This window comes from Musca vetustissima, unplaced genomic scaffold (assembly GCF_032173495.1).
Source record: "Musca vetustissima isolate MV318-11 ecotype Yass unplaced genomic scaffold, APGP_CSIRO_Mvet_v1 utg197628, whole genome shotgun sequence".
Lineage (NCBI taxonomy): Eukaryota > Metazoa > Arthropoda > Insecta > Diptera > Muscidae > Musca > Musca vetustissima.
In genome coordinates, this window is record NW_026888608.1 from 37,565 (window position 1) to 55,350 (window position 17,786).

Genomic DNA, 17,786 nt, shown 5'->3' on the forward strand with positions numbered 1-17,786 from the left:
AACAAAATAGACAATGGACATAGTTTCCGAGTGGACGGTTGTTACAACAGCCGTACATCCCTAACCTAGCCTAACCTAACAAAATAGACAATGAAAGAGGAAATGGAAGGATGTAGAAAAATCTATACAGTAGTTGTTGTTGTGAAGTTATTCGAATAAACTGCGTAGTAGAAATTTACGTTACAATTCAAATTCTTAAATTAACGGAATTCATCTAAATTTACTTAAATCTAAAGTTATATTCGTAACATTGCCCCCCGCTTAAGCCTGTTCGTCCCGAATAGGCACAATTCCCGTTCCGTAGAGGGTCAGTCGCTCCAAATGTACGACTTTCATCTTCGGCCTGGGACTGTCGCTCCTCTGGATGCGATAAACGACATCATTTATTTTCGTGACAATCTTGTAGGGTCCTTCCCAGAGCGTTTGCAATTTGGGGCATAGTCCTTTTTTTCGTTGTGGATTGAACAATAGTACCAGTTGCCCTTCTTAAAACCCATCGGTATTTGCCGCTTGATCGTACCTTGCCTTCATGCGGTTGCTAACCATTTTTATTCGATGGCGAACTGCATCGTGGACTTTACTAAACGAGTTTTGACTGTCTTCATCTTGGTTCACATCGTCGTTTGGGGTAGCACCGAATATCAAATCGCCAGGTAGCTTTAATTCATTTCCGAACAGAACTTTGGCTGGGGTCCGGGATGTGGAATCATGAATGGCCGATCTATAAGCCAGTAAAAACTTTGGAATATGCTCATCCCACTCTCGTTGGCCACTGTCCACCACTTTCCGTAGATGTTCTTCCAGGGTGCGATTGAATCTTTCCACCATGCCATCTGATTGTGGATGTAGGGGCGTCGTTCTGGTTTTCTTGATTCCGTAGGAGTCACACATTTCCTTGAAGATCGCCGATTCAAAATTCCTACCTTGATCGGAGTGAACCTCAGATGGAACACCATAGCGACAAATCCAATTTTTGCTGAACACATCCACAATTGTCCTGGCTTCTTGATTTGGGATAGCATAAACCTCTGGCCATTTGCTGAAGTAATCCATGACCACTAAAACATACCGGTTCCCAGAGTCGCTTATTGGGAACGGTCCAGCTACATCCATTGCGATTCTTTCAAAAGGGGCTCCTGTATTATACTGCTGCATGTAGCCTCGACTCTTCCGTGTTGGACCTTTAGCTCTTATGCACCTTTCACATTTGGCGATCCAGTCGGCAATGGATTTTTGGCAGCCGACCCAGTAGAATGTCTGCTTTACCTTTTCAGCTGTTTTTGCTATGCCAAGATGTCCTCCGCTTGGCCCATCGTGAAACTCCGACAAGACATCTCTTATTTTGGAGTCTGGGACGACGATCAAGTTCCGGTGAGATTTACCGTCCTCACTTTCCCATTTGCGATATAGGCAACCATCTATTATAAGTAGACTGTCCCACTGGGCCCAATAGGATTTTAAAAGAGGGCTTTCGGAGGTAATTTCTTTGCGACTAGGTCGCTTGCCCGTTTCCATGGCTGAAATTATTTTGCCCAGAATGGGATCCCCTCGTTGTTCCGTCGACCAATCTTCACCCGACTCAAACTGCAATAGTCGGACATCAACGATATTCTCTTTACACTCAGCCTTTGAGCAATGCCTGCATTCTACCTTGCATGGGCGACGAGACAGGGCATCAGCATTACCGTGTTTTCCGTTTTTTCTGTGCTCGATTCTGAAGTCATAACTCTGGAGCCTCTCAATCCAACGGGCTAGTTGACCTTCCGGATTCTTAAACTGCAGCAACCATTGGAGAGCAGCGTGGTCGGTCCTCAGCAGAAAATGCTGGCCATATAGGTATTTGTGGTAGTGTTTAACGCTCTCAAGGACAGCAAGCAGCTCCTCATCACACAGTAATTGATTTTAGGTTTCGACAATGTCCGGCTGTAGTACCCGATGAATTTTTCCTGTCCGTCGATTTCCTGGGAAAGGACGCCACCGATGCCGCACGCACTTGCGTCTGTGTCCAGAGCAAACTTGCCACCAGATATAGGGTATGCCAAAATGGGGCATTTAAGTTCTTGACGTGTTCGTCGAAGTTACGTCCCATGACTATGATGTCATCCAGGTATATGAGGCACGACTTCCACTGCAGCCCTTTTAAGACACGCTTCATAAGCCTTTCAAGTGTAGCCGGGGCGTTGCAGAGTCCGAATGGCATGACATTGAACTGCCAGAGACCCCCATTAACGCCAAACGCTGTTTTCTCTTTATCTTTCTCGGCGATCTCTACTTGCCAGTACCCACTCTGCAGGTCGAGGGTGGAGAACCAAAAGGTCTCGGCTAATGTGTCCAATGTGTCGTCGATTCTTGGGAGCGGATAGCTGTCTTTCTTAGTGGCATCATTCAACTTTCGGTAGTCCACACAAAATCGGGTGCTTCCGTCTTTCTTCTTGACCAAGACCACTGGGGAGCACCATGGACTTGACGATGGTTCTATTACACCACTCTTTTCCATTTCACTTATCAGCTTCTGGACCTCGTCTCTTTTTGCCAGGGAAACACTTCTTGGATGCTGTTTAATGGGTCTCGCGTCTGCTGTATGGATTTCATGCTTCACCACTGATGTTCTTCCTTGGTGCTCTTTTGTCAACGCAAAGGTAGAGGCATATTTCCATAATAGCTGCTTAGCCTTGTTCCTCTCGGAAGGTGATAATTGGTGTCCACTCTTTTATGTAGCCGTCGAGGTGCTTCTTCTCCATGGCTGCTGGCTTTTCGGTGCTAGTTTCCAAATTAATTACAGCTTCAGCTGGTGTGCATTGTCCAACATCGGAAAATTGGCAAATTTGCTCTTGCTTGTTTGACAGGTTCAAAACTCTAACAGGAATCAATCCGTCCTTGTTGCTTTTCACCAGGGCATTCGCTATTAGGATGTTACTGTTTATGTTTTCTGCTGGTTCCACCACCCACAACTTCTCGGCTCCACAATCTCCATTCATTGGTACCCATATTATTGCTTCGGCACAGGGCGGTATTATCTCTGGATGGTCCGTAGTCAGACGTCTAATGGGAGTACTTTCATCGTAGCCCACGTTGAACGGAATTTCGACGTTAGACCAGGTCATCACACGCTCTTTCATATCCAGATTGATACCAAGGGCAATCACAAAATCTGCGCCTATTATCACTTCGTCTACGATATCGGCAACTATAAACTCGTAATTCTCCGATTTATTGGAAATAGTTAGTCTCAGGGTAATCTTGCCGTGTACTGCCGCGGGCTCCCCCGTTGCTGTGCGCAGTCTGACTCCATTAAGTTGCGTTATTTTTCCCTTTACCAGATCTGATCTTATGATGGACTTTGATGCGCCAGTATCTAACGTCAGAACTCGCTTGTCACCATTGATGTACCCAGTTGTTGTTAGGTTGTGACTTTTTTGTTGTACTATTGCTATGGAGATTGTGGGGCCATCGTCGATGGGAGCCAGTTCATGCCCCGCTGGACTGGCTCGATTTAGTTTAACGGTGACTCATTGGTGGACTGTTGAGTCATTCTTCTACCATCTTTCGTTGGAGGTGGTGACAATGACCTTTATCGTTTGCGCTTAGCTCTGCATTCGCGCGCAATATGACCTGCTTTATCGCAGTTGTAGCATCTAATCCTGGGCTTAGTCATTCCTACCAACTTTGTTTCTTCTATTACCTGCCTCATGGCGTCCTTGATCGAGTTAACGAGAGATTTGGGTTCGCAACATTCGGTCTCCAGTTGGCGAATCTTGTGGGTCTGGGGCTTAACAATTATTCTTGCCGTCTCTTGGGCAAGGGCAAACGACACGGTTTCGGCAAATGACGCTTTTGGTGACGCATATGTTGCACATTTAATCTCAGGGTCACGTATGCCATTCACAAAGGTTTCGATTTTCATACGGTCCACCAATGGGTGATTCTCTCCTGGATACGTCATTAGCACCAAACGTTCCACCTCAGCTGCAAAGTCTTGTAAGTCTCGTTTGCCCTCTGTACTCTTTCCCTTAGTTTCATAAGGTAGATGTTTTGTTTATGTTCGCCACCGTACTTACGTTCCAGTGCAGTAATAACATCTTCATAGTTGTTCCTAGAAGCGACAGGAATACTCGGTATAACATCAGCAGCTCTGCCCTTCAATGCCAGAAGTAGTGCAACCGCTTTGTCGCTGTCGTTCCACGAATTTCTAGAAGCCACTGCCTCGAACTGCAACTTGAAAACATTGAATGACGTAGAGCCGTCGAATACAGGAGGTTTGATTGTTAGTGTGTTATCAGGAACTCGCACCGGACCACCTTTGATTTCCAGTTCCGACATTTTCTTCTCCAGATTCGTAAACCTGTGGTCGTGGGCCAGAAATTTCTCATCCACAGACAGAATCTTCTCGTCAACCGACTGCACTTTGTAGTTCAGCCTTGTTGCCAGTAGAGGACAATTCCAATTTATTGAGCTCCTTCTTCAAGTCTTTCACTCGTAGATCCTTAAACTTCATTGTAGTATTAATGTAATCTCACTTCCGACACCAGTTGTTACGTTCTTGGATTTTACTTAATCTCGTGTAGATGTTGTTTTATTTCCCAATACAGTACGTACTAAATAAAACGCGGGTTCTTTCTGATTACGAATATTACAATGATTTTATTGGCACAACTTTACTTTGCACTTTATTTTACTTGACGGTTTCACTTCGCGATCTGAATCACAACTGACTAACTGCCTTTCCATTTCCCCTATTTATATGAGCCTTGCCTGTCGCTACAGAAGTTTCTAGACGATCTGGTAACACCTAGATTACGAACAATCTACCAATGCAACACACACATACAAACTTACATTGAGTGAACAATAACAACAACACATATACAGGCGAGGGAGTAACAAAGAAAGAGGAATTGAGCGATCATCAATGATGACGTTTAACAAGAATTGTACGTCAATAACAAAATAGACAATGAAAGAGGAAATGGAAGGATGTAGAAATATCTATACAGTAGTTGTTGTTGTGAAGTTATTCGAATAAACTGCGTAGTAGAAATTTACGTTACAATTCAAATTCTTAAATTAACGGAATTCATCTAAATTAACTTAAATCTAAAGTTATATTCGTAACAATATATAGCAACAATATAAGAAATTCAATCTGTAGCAATAATAAAAACTTAACAATATTGATAACAATTAGCTGGTTCCCCAATTATAATAATTTACAAAAACATTATGTAATAATCAGTTCAAATCAATGCAAAGAACTACTATAATTTACAATTTAAGCAGCCTTTAGTAAAAAGTAGATCAATCTTGATTTACAGCAAACGCAATGTACTTATTTTTAAAAATTGTAGCAGGGTACAAAAATATACGCAAAAATGAAGGAAGTTGGTTCCAGAGACGGGCAACTCTTATCGTAAATGATCGTTCAAGCATTAAAGAGGTAAAACGAGGCATTTGCAAATGTGTGTTGCGGATGAAATGAGAAAAAATAAAATTACTACGCAGTAGTACCGGACAATTAGAGCATATTATCTTATAAAATGTGTTTAATGTACACAGGTCAATGTAAATGTGAAATGGTACCCCCAAAAACTGCAGTGAATAATTTGTAACATGGTCCGGTCGTTTCAAACGAAAAACAAAGCGCAGAACCGTATTATAAAGTTTCTCAATTTTCTTCAAGTTCTCTTGACTGCTACCAGAAACTACCTCAAGGCAGTAGCTAATGCGAGACATAAGCAATGCAAAAGCAAGTCGCTTACGAACAAAATTTGGTAAATAGATATTACTGCAATACAATTTACGTAAATATGGTATAACTGCAGAATATAGTGATTGGATATGACTACTAAATGTAAGCCTATTATCAAGTACACATCCCAAACATTTCAATTCTTCAATAAATTCTATATTTAAACCATTCATATATATATATATATATATATATATCTAATGGGGTTAAACAGCATGTCTTTTGACTTTCCTATATTAACCGAAAGATTATTTATGGTAAGCCAACGATTAATCGAGCCTAATGTACAATTAATTCCAGACTCTAAATTTGTAATTGGCCCATCCCTAAAAAATAATTGCATATCATCTGCATAAAAATACTGAAGGCAATAATGACTATCAATACATTTCACTATATCATTTATGTACAGTATAAAAAGAAGGGGGCCCAATACGGAGCCTTGCGGAACACCCGTATATATATCCCGTTGACTAGAAGAAACTCCCTTTAAAGAAGCAAACAGTGAACGAACAGAAAGGTATGAATATATTAACTTACAAGCAGAGCTATCAAACAGAAAATTATTTTTCATCTTCTCAATAAGCGATATGTAATCTACTTTGTCGAAAGCCTTTGACAAATCAAGAGCTACAAGCCAAATTTACCAAAAATTACCAACATCAATGTTCTCCCTAATAGAGTCGGTTAGATGAAGAAGGTGTGTGACGGTGCTATGGCCTCGACGGAATCCAAACTGGAAATCATTTACCAACTTCTTGTCTTCGATATAATCTAATATTTGATATTTCATAAGATGTTCAGCTACTTTAGACAATGCGGGAAGAATACTAATGGGGCGTAAATTTTCCATGCCGAAAGATCCTTTAGTTTTAGGGATAGGCACTACACGCGCTTTTTTCCAGCATAAAGGAAAAGTAGAAGTTGTTATAATATTGTTAAAAAGTTTTAGAAAGTAAATAGACAAGTAAGGATAAATAATCTTAAGAAATTTTACAGGAAATCCGTTTGAACCTACGGCCTTAGATTTGGCGGCACACAAAATCAAATCAAAAATGATTTACCACACCAATTAGTATAATATGCACAAAATTATTAAAAAACACTTTTTAATACACATACACGTATTTTATATTAACTTATATTAATTTTAAGAAATCTTTTTTTATTCAACAGGCAATCCCAAAAATGCTAATAGAGAACGTGAGTCCACGAGGAAAATTTCCCTAACAGTTGCTGCGCACCGTAAGTCCATCTCGAATAGAAAACATTCTAGTTTAGGGACAATAACTAAAACCAATTTCAAACGTCAATTACTAAGTAGATGCAACCAAAGAAACGTATTGCTCTTTGCAAACGCATATAATGAAAAGTACCTAGAAAATTGCGAAAAAATTGGCGAGGGGGCATTTGGAGAAGTATTTTTATATAGAAATTCTGAAGGAAAAGAAAGAGATAATGTTGTTTTAAAAATAATACCTATTGAAGGCAAACAATTGGTAAATGGAGAGGCTCAGAAATCGTTTGAACAAATAATGCAGGAAGTTGTTATTTCAATGGAGTTATGTGGTCTAAGAAATGAAAACAGAGGAATGAGTTTTGCAAACGGTTTTGTAAACATCGTAGCGGTAAATGCCAATACGGTTTACTGTGTCACAACTTATATTAATTATACATTAAATTGCCGTTTTAGGTTAGGTGTGTTAAAGGACAATACCCAGCTCATCTTCAAAAGTTATGGGAGGAATATGACCTCGAAAAAGAATCAGAAAATGACCATCCCGAGTGTTTTTCCTCTGATCAAATATATGTTATTTTGGAAATGGCATTTAGTGGAAAAGATATGGAAAAATTTATTTTTCAAAATGCTGAGCAAGCCTTTTATGCACTCAAACAGGTAATTTAAAAACTGAAATCTGAATTTTCCAAACAAACGGAGTGATATAAACTCTTTTATATTTGTATTCTTTTAGATCATATTTGCACTGGCTGTTGGGGAGGATGTATATGAATTTGAACATCGTGACTTACATTGGGGTAACGTTCTAATTGCCAAAACAGATCAGAAATATTTTAGTTATAAAATTAAAGGCCAATCCGTTAATTTGGCTTCCAAAGGTGTGCAGGTCACCATTATTGACTACACGCTGTCACGCATAACTTACGGAGATTGCTGTTATTTCAATGATCTCTCCCTTGACAAAGATCTATTCACTGCGACTGGTGACTATCAATTTGATATATATCGCATGATGCGTGATATTTTAAAGTATGTTGAATATCAGTTATAATTATACCAAGTACTCTAAATAAATATAAATATTTTTTTCAGTGACAAGTGGGACACATTTGAACCAAAAACCAACATATATTGGATATCATATATTATATCAAAGTTATTGAATGATGTCACATACAAAAGTAATCGCTCCAAACTACATTTACAATATATAGAAAAGCTTCGTGATTTAGAGTCCACAATTTTATCATATAAAAGTTGTATGGATTGTGCCATGAGTTTACTACTCGACTCTTAAATTTAGCTTTTTGTAGTTTTTATTATATACTGATTATATTTGTTATTTAATAATTCTGACAGTTCCACAAATATATTTATTTTTAAACTTTTAATGTAGTACATACAGTGACTTTCTTTAATTAATAATCAAATTTATCCCCACATTCTAATTTTTTTGTAGTTCTAAGAGTGGGTAAAACCCCAAAATAATACCCTAGACCCACCTTGTAGTATACTGAACGTCATATTGTGACTGTGTTGATTCAAACATGTTTGTCTGCTCGTCTTACTATAACAGTTGATGAGCGAACATCATTTGATCTCAAACTACTGTTTTGTTACTGAGCACGTTTTTTACATATATTTATTTACACTCATAAAACGTTTTGGATTATTCAATTTAAATTGGTTTTAATATATTGAGTGTGTGTGAAATAAGGTCATTATGATTGGGTGTATTATCGTTACGCTGTACTCGATCCGGATCGTAACAAGCAGATCTGCTTCTTCTGTGTTTAAATCAAAACAATACCGGATGAAGTGATACTTAAGTATTTTGCCGTCTTTGATTTGATGCTATACGGGAATTTATGAAATCGAAAGAAAGTGAATTGATTGCCACAGGCGGAGCTGTGCTTACTTTTAGTCTAATACATCCTCGATATAGGTTGGCGTACCATTCCAGTTCGTGATTATGTTCCAAATCCACAAAGGTAAATACACTACCTGTTGGGAATCTGCCTAAAAATTGAAATATATTAAATTTATTAATAAAAGACCGGCAGCGCCTACATTTCGTATTCAAAAATACGTGAAGTGTTTTAATTTGCAGTCAATAATTGTAAAGGGCCCCATACACTATACATCATACCGTACAGCATTTGTCGGTATGATGTATATTGTCGTTCTCTTTTGAACTTGCTTCATGCGTCTATACAAGGCAATTCGGTTTTTCACATTTAAATATATATAAAACGTCAACAAATACGAAATACACAAAACGAATTGCCAGAAAATTGTCGGTACGAGCAATTTATTTTCATTTCTATTCCCCTTGCCCCTCTCTATCTCACATATACAAAAAGGGGTTCATCGGCATTATAGTGTATGGGGCCCTTAAATCTCGTTAGAATATTAGTGTTGATTGTTTTTTCGACCTTTTTTGTTGATATTCCAGTAATGAGATTACAAGTCCTTTTGACTGTATGGAAATGGAATAAAAATTGCAAAAGAAAATGTTGACTTTGTGTTTGCATTTTTTCTGTTTGTTTAATACATTGAAAATCTGAGAGTTTCCCAATTAAACATATTATTCTCCCAACCTAAGTGAATTAATTAATAAGCTTACAATAGACAATTTTCTACAACGATTGGTTAATTAAAAAGGAAAATATGAATATATTCGCATGTCTTATACTTTAAAATGTGTTTTAAATAGTATTTGCAATGACACTTGAGGAAAAAAGAGTGTAAGCAGCCTCAGAACATCAAAACCAATTATTCCATGGGAGAATAAACACCTATCTTCGCTCAGAATATACAAAGAAAAGCTATTGGCTAAGAGGAGGAAGAGAGGCAAGGATGAAATTGAATATTAAATAAAAAACTTAAGCAGAATTATAAAAATTTCCAGCAAAATATGTATGAATTCCTATATAAGCTGGAATCTAGAGAAATTGGAACAAAATCCACGTAAAAGTTGGAATTTTCTTAACAAATGCTTTGGAAGAAAGGATAAGCATAATATTCAACTTATCAATGAAGTCAATGAACAAGTATATGACGATAATATAAAATGTAATATATTCAATGATTACTTTTTAAATATTCCTAAAATCTTGAAAAACAAAATTATTCATACGGATGGTGACAACTTTAACAAGTTTTGTACCTTAACAAGATGGCATCAACTTTTTCGTTCAATATTGAAAGCAGAAATAATATTATGAGCCTTATCGAAACCGCTGATAATGGCAAAAGTTCTGGTCATGATAAAATATCAGGTATAATTTTAAATACATTTAAAGAGTATATTTGGGAGCACATATTAAATTTCAACAATATGGTAAACAAGTGTATATATCCAGATGTTCTTAAAATAGCTAAAATTGTACCAGTACCCAAACAGCCAAATGCAAATAAAGCATATGATTTTAGGCCAATAGCCTTGTTGTCATTATTTGATAAAATATTTGAGAAACTGTTGCATAAACAGCTCTCAACATATCTTGAACAGACTGGGCAGGTGTATCCAATGCAATTCGGGTTTCGGAAAGGAGGCGGAACGCAGGATGATGTAGTCAACATTGTAAATATTATTTGTGATGGCTTAGATGCAAACTTTGGAGTAGTTGGTGCAGTGTTATATGACCTTTCAAAAGCTTTTTACCTTGTAGATCACACAATATTGCTGTCAAAACTTCCATATTATGGGATTAGTGGTAATGCGTTACAACTGATTGAAGTTATATTACGAATAGAAAACAATTTGTTGAAATTAATGGTGCAAAAAGTAAAACTGGTACTGTGGAGTATGGTGTACTACAAAGGGAGTGTTCTGGGACCGCTGCTGTTTACATTATATATTAATGATATATCCAATATGAATCTGTATGGAAAATTAGTTCTATATGCGGATGATATTGCCCTACTATATCCATATCATCATATTGCTATTTTAAAGGGGCAAATGGAACAGGATGCTGCTAAAATTATGGGTTACTGTAGAGTAAGTAAACTTGTAATAAATACAAATAAGACAAAAGTGATCAGATTTCGACATCGATGTCCACAATATGATCAAGAATTTCATATACAAATTGGAGATTTAAAAATTGTTGAGTGCCAAATGTTAAAGTATCTTGGCATATATATGCAAAATAATTTGGCATGGAATGTGCATATGGATGAACTAAGAAAAAAAGTTCCGCCTGCTCCATAAATTCAGAAATACATTTAATGTAAAAACGAAACTTTTGTTATATAATTCACTAATTCAAAGTCATTTCAACTATTTGGCAATGATATATGCACATAAAAATAATATATACTTGACATCATTGCAAAGAACCCAAAATAAAGCACTTAAAATAGTTTTCAACTTGTCGAGATTTTACCCCACAACAGAACTCTACAAACATATTGCAAAAAATATTCTCCCTATACATGGTACTTATAAACTTCAAGTGCTGACACATATGTTTAAACTTATCCATGATATCGGTCTTCGGTCAATACAATTTAAAATGAGTCAAACGCTTGTCAATACGAGGAATAATTCTGTTTTAAGAGTAAAATGATGTTTGGAATTAACGAAACAAAAAATTGAGCATAATAATGGATGTTTATTTTTTAACCACCTGCCCAATAACATAAAAATATAACAAGAATTTCACTATTTAAAAAAGAGGTAAAGTCATTTATATAAATATATATATATATTGTTACACGTAATTTTTTATATAATTTTAAACGTTAACATTTTCAATTTTCGAATTTTATAGATGCAGTTTCTATGGGATTGTGTGATGATAAGTAAATAAAAATTACCAAATCATTTTACCAGTTTGTGAAAAATATGCAAGAGTCAAAGCAAATATATAACTCAGTTACAAAAATAATAAAATTATTCTTAAAAGTTAATAAAGCAATTAATAAATATGTTAACAAGATTGATATTAAACGAAAAACGTCTTACAACGATAAGCTTTTTATAATTAGACTATTCTATAGTTATTGCATCCTATAAACCAGAAATATTACAGCAAGGGTTTATTTTATTTATTCAACAATTGGTTATAGCCAAAATTCATAATACAGTATTTTTCGGTTAATTGACCCACGCATAATTGAACCACATGATGGGCAAAAAATATTTCATAGGAAAATACATGTAAATTTTCTCGGATAATTAAACCCTGTTAATTGATTTTCCCGCTTAATTGGTTCAAAATTCATGTCATCAAAAATACATGTTCTTTTATTTTTCACCGGTTAATTGCATAATAGTAATTCAAAAATAATCTGCCATTTTTTACATACATATTTGACATAATTTGTGAAAAAGACTAGGTGGCATCTCACTAATTCAAAACATATGTTTAGTGCTAAGGAAAAACTGCGAGAAAGCGTAATTTGTATTTGACATTGGATTTTTTTTTAAATCATTAGTAGTTCCAATTATACGTGATTACTGTAATTGAACAAACTATTCTATTAAGCGGGTTCGGATAATTGATTCCTCCGTTAATTGAACAAAAATTTGTGCAAATTTTGATGTGCAATTAACCGAAAAATAATGTAGTAACCACAAACTTTCTATCGACAATGCTACCAGCAATATATATATATATAATATATGGCATAATTATCTATTTTTTATGCCATGGTGTTATGATTCTTATTGCGAATACATTTTAATAATATCATGGCGTAAATATATGTAGTCTCATTTGGGAATTTTATGATGGCAACCCTTTTTGATTTGGAACTCATCTATCAATTTTAAATAATATGAAAACTAAATTCCGTTTTTGCAAAATAGTCAGGCTGAATCCCAGTTTGTTGTTTTTATAAAAAAATAAATTCCATAAAATTTTATGTATGTATGTCGATTGGCATATAGAAAACCAAACCCCCCTCAATGTTGGCGACCCCGCAAACGTATAAAGGACTGCGATCTGCGAATCTGCACTTGGAATGTGCGCACGTTGCACTATGTCGCGAGTTCATATAAACAGCGCCCAAAAATAGAAGGAGTTATCGTAAGTTAATGAAATTGAATATATCGGACCAATATTTGGGTCCGATATAATGGGTCTTGAGAATGTCACCCTTTTTGGCCCATAAAATCGTTAATATTCAGACAAATTCATTGAAAATTGGCAATTTACATTTAATTAGGCCTATAAAGCAACTCTATATAATCTTTAATATTCAATCAAATTCAATGAAAATTGGCAATTTACATTTACATATGCCTATAAAGAAACGGACCAAAAACTGGGTAGGACCAAGATTTGATATACCTCAAATATAAAGGTCCTTGAAAAATCCGCATTTTGGACCTATAAATTGTTTATATTCATCCAAGTTCCATGAACATTTTCATGTCTTCGCCCAAATTACATCAAATTTTGGAGAAGACAGTAATTGGTGTTGTAATTTAGTTGTTGGTCTATATTTCGGGTACCTACCATACCAAAAGTCCCTAAAACTCTAACTTTCTGTACTATAAAATCGATATATGCAGCTAAATTAAGTATAGTAGTATTATTTTTGTTATTTTTATTATAATATAATAAATATTTCATATCGTTTAGTAACTAATAAATTACTTTTTTATCATTCACAAGATTTTAAAAACATACATCAGAGATATATATAAAATATTGTCTTCCCAAATGTACGATTTAGTATCATCCACTTTATAACCTCGGGCCTTTACTTTATGGCTGTTTAAGGATATTACAAGGTCGGATTGTAATATAAAATACTAAATAAAATCATTATTCAACTCGGCTTTAACAAAAGTTCGGGATGCTAATAATTATTTGTAGGCATGACTTGTTAGCATCTTGTGAAAGTCGCTCAAAAGGTATTGTACTGCACTTTGCATATCCCATGCCATTAACTAATATGTTTCTGTGTAAACTTTCCACAAAGGTAATTCATGTGCGACCTCTAAATTTAGATTATAAGATTATGTCTCAAATGATCTGATAAAAAAGAATAATCTTCAAACTGACTGAAAATTTATTTAAAAGCTATATTTTAACACCAATTCTCCCATATATATCCGCTTCGAATAACATTTTTACTACTTAATTGCATATTTTATGTAAAATATTGTATTATTACTATGTTCTGGATCCATCTTCTCCTTCCTATTTGACCCTCAATAACTTATTTAATTGTATACATAACATATTTGACCATTCGCTTCTAACCATTTCATGAATATGCCACATATTTTCATAAGGTTGTCACCAAAAAAGTTAAATAACTCTTAGGGCCGCAGGACTCCGCAGCTATTTTTTTATTCCTTAAATAACACACTTTTCACCACTAAAATAAAAAATTTAGAGCTAAACATTTTTCATTTTTTTTCTGCTCCACTAATTTCAAAATTTGTTTTAAAAATTTGATGAACTAAAGGGCCCCATACACTATAAATCATGCCGTCATGCCGATGAACCCCTTTGTGTATATGTGAGATTGACTAGTGTATGGCAAACTCTTCAATCACTATTCCAAAAAATCGATCGAGTCGTAAATTCAGTTATTTTTTATTCCGACACAATTCTATTATTTTTGTACACAAAATTATTTACTGACAACTTTCAAAATGAATATTATTCACCAGATTGATAGGGTTTCATTTTCAAAATCAAAACTATTTTTATTTTCTTCATGCATAGTGTGTGTCACACATACATAAATAAACTTTCAAAAAATAACACATACTATGATAAATGCTGTACGGCATGATGTATAGTGTATGGGACCCTTAACAGCCTGTTTTTGTAAAATTCTAAACGAACGAACTCGAGTGACTTACGACCAAACCTTTGTTTATGTAAACAAATATTTTTTGATTCGAAACAAAAGTAAATGACATATTTTTCAAAACCAAGGAGTTTGGTTGTAAGTCACTCGAATTCGTCCGTTTAGAATTTTACAAAAACAGGCTGTAAGTACTACAAGTGTGGACGACTGTATACACCATATGATATCTATATACATACAAACCAAAGCGAATCCTATTTTTTACATCCACAGCAACTAAAATAAACACTTTTATAATAACCATTAATTTGAATATTCAAATATTTGGGCATCAGAAAAACACACCCATTTTTCGAAAATATGGTAAAAAAAAAACAGTTTATAAATAATTATCAGATTTGAACCTTTGTAGAGACAAAACTACTCGACATATCGATATAAAATTTCATATTTGTGCGTTGTAATTAACAGGCGCAGTTTTCGCTATGGCGGATTTACTAAAGAAGTACAAAACCGATATTATCGCCTTACAGGAAATGCGCCCTGTGTTATAGGGAATAAAATACCTCGTCTCCAGATTCACTCCAGTAGTTGACGAATTGCTATAATCCGTATAAAAGCGAAGTTCTTCTACATCAGTCTCATTTGCGCCCATGCTCCGACGGAAGACAAAGAAGAACATCTTTTACGGGCGCCTAGAAACTGCATATGACCGCTGCCCTGGCTATGACATTAAAATTCTGCTAGGAGATTTTAATACAAAACAAATTTCGATTTTAAATCGAAAAATTCAGCCTCCATGAAGAAACATCAGACAGCGGCATGAGGTTGATTGACTTCGCGGCAGCAAAAAAACATGGTAGTTAGCAGCAACAGATTCAAGCATCTCGAAATACACAAAGCCAACTGGATTTCTCCTGATCAAGCAACGAGAAATCAAATTGACCATGCTATGATAGACGGAAGGCATTCGTCCAGTGTTTAGACGTTCGATCGATACGAGGAGCGAATATCGATTCGGAGGAAGTGCCTGCACCAAAACCTTCTATAGAGATGAAGAAGGAAACCTGGTGGAAAATATAGACAGCGTGCAGAGGATCTGGAAGGAGCATTTCAAAAACTTCTGGTATCAAATCAGCTGATTAGTATGATTGGAACCTCAGCATCCTGTGTCCCGTGCACAAAAAAGAAGACAAAACGATTTGTGCCAACTATAGAGGAATAAGTCTCCTTCCCATCACATATAAAGTGCTATCCAACGTGCTGTGTGAACGACTGAAGACAATGGTCAATGTCATTATTGGACCATACTAATGCGGCTTCAGACCTTGCAAGTCCACCATTGACCAGATTTTCACTCTGTGCCAAACCCTGGAAAAAAACCCACGAAAAACACATCGACACATTCCACTTATTCGTCGGCTATAAAGCCGCATTCGACAGTCCTATCCGTTCAATGGTGTTTAAAGCCATGTCTGCGTTTGGCATTCCTGCTAAATAAATTCGGCTATGAAGGATAACTCTAACTGGCACAAGATCAGTAGCTAAAGTCGGAAAGGACCTCTCGGAGCCCTTTAATACCGAACAGGATTCAGACAAGGTGACAGTTTGTCGTGTGACCTTTTTAACATCCTGCTGGAAAAGATCATACGAGAGGCAAAAGTGAACAGAAATGGCACTCTGTACACCAAACAAAACATGTTACTCGCCTACGCCGATGACATCGACGTATCAACGATGGTATCAACGCGCAAGACGTCCAGTAGACTCGGACCAACTGTGGAACTTCAGAACTACAGCTTCGAGATAGTTAAGGATTTTATATACCTTGGTACCGCCATAAATAAAACTAATGACATCAGTTTTGAAATTCAGAGAAGGATAGTGTTGGCCCACATATGCTACTATGGTCTGAGTAAGCAACTCAATAGCAAGGCCACCTCCCGCCAGGCCAAACTCACACTCTACAAGATGCTGATACTACCCGTGCTATTATATGGATCTGTAGCATGGGTTCTTACGCAAACAGATAAGGCAGCTCTTGGAGTGTTTGAGAGAAAAATTCTCCGAAAGATCTATGGGCCGATCTGCGTTGACGGTGAATATCGCCGTCGAATGAACCATGAGCTGTACCAGCTATTCTCGGACATCGGCATTGTTAGACGTATTGAGCTGCAGTGACTACGTTAGCTAGGTCATGTTGTGAGAATGGATGAAGTTGCCAAAGCCCAAAAGGCATATAAAAGCGAACCAGCTGATGGTTCACGCAGAAGGGGAAGGTCACGAATAAGATGGAAAGATCAAGTGGAAGACAACGTTGTCGAATTTGATCTTTCAAACTGGAAACCAGCGCTAAAGACCGACGCGCCTGGAAATCTTTTTTAAGCTCGGCTTATGGAACAAAAGTTCTGTCACAAGCCAGCTAAGTAAGAGGCAGCGATCTTCACAATATTTATAAATATAAATGATTTAGCAATTTTTGCCACTGAATACATGATATGCGTAAGTTGAATACCAGGGTTTTTTAGTTCGCAGCATTCGTGCTAAGCACGTATTTCACATGCGAGCTTTTTTTGTTATGACTAATCGGCAGTACGACTACATATTCATATTTCGCTGCCGACGAAAAATCAGTCGATGGTTGTTTTTATATTAGTGTGTGGCCAACGCAGAAATTAGTGTGTTGTTATTTAATTTAAAGTTGTCAAATCGCAATTAAAAACTGTGAATAATAGTACTAAAAACTAAATTATATATTAAATAAAAACCTTTAGCAAGTATTAATCATTGTCATTGTTCGAAAAAATTAAATTATCATAATTGCGATTTTTCATTATCTCATATAATTTATATAATTTCAATGGACAACACTGAAATCGAAAAATGCTCGGGTTTTGTTTGCTAAAAATCTTGCTAAGCGGCCACAGCCATGGTGTTTAGTCTTCATTGTAAGCTTTGGTTGTTAGTCGCGTTGACAATTATGTTGTAGTTGTTCATTGCTATTTTGTAGCTGCT

General features: G+C 36.1%; 1 protein-coding gene across 1 annotated transcript in view; it reads left to right on the forward strand.

The window, feature by feature from the left end:
* LOC133336489 (serine/threonine-protein kinase haspin homolog) overlaps window positions 1-8,283 on the forward strand; it is a 28,880-nt gene extending 20,597 nt beyond the window's left edge. Inside the window, exons 4-7 of the mRNA XM_061544785.1 lie at window positions 6,923-7,374; window positions 7,440-7,643; window positions 7,720-8,015; window positions 8,079-8,283. Coding sequence (XP_061400769.1) covers window positions 6,923-7,374; window positions 7,440-7,643; window positions 7,720-8,015; window positions 8,079-8,283 — 1,157 coding nt within the window. The remainder of the gene's footprint in view (window positions 1-6,922; window positions 7,375-7,439; window positions 7,644-7,719; window positions 8,016-8,078) is intronic.
* The last annotated feature ends 9,503 nt before the right edge of the window (window positions 8,284-17,786 follow it).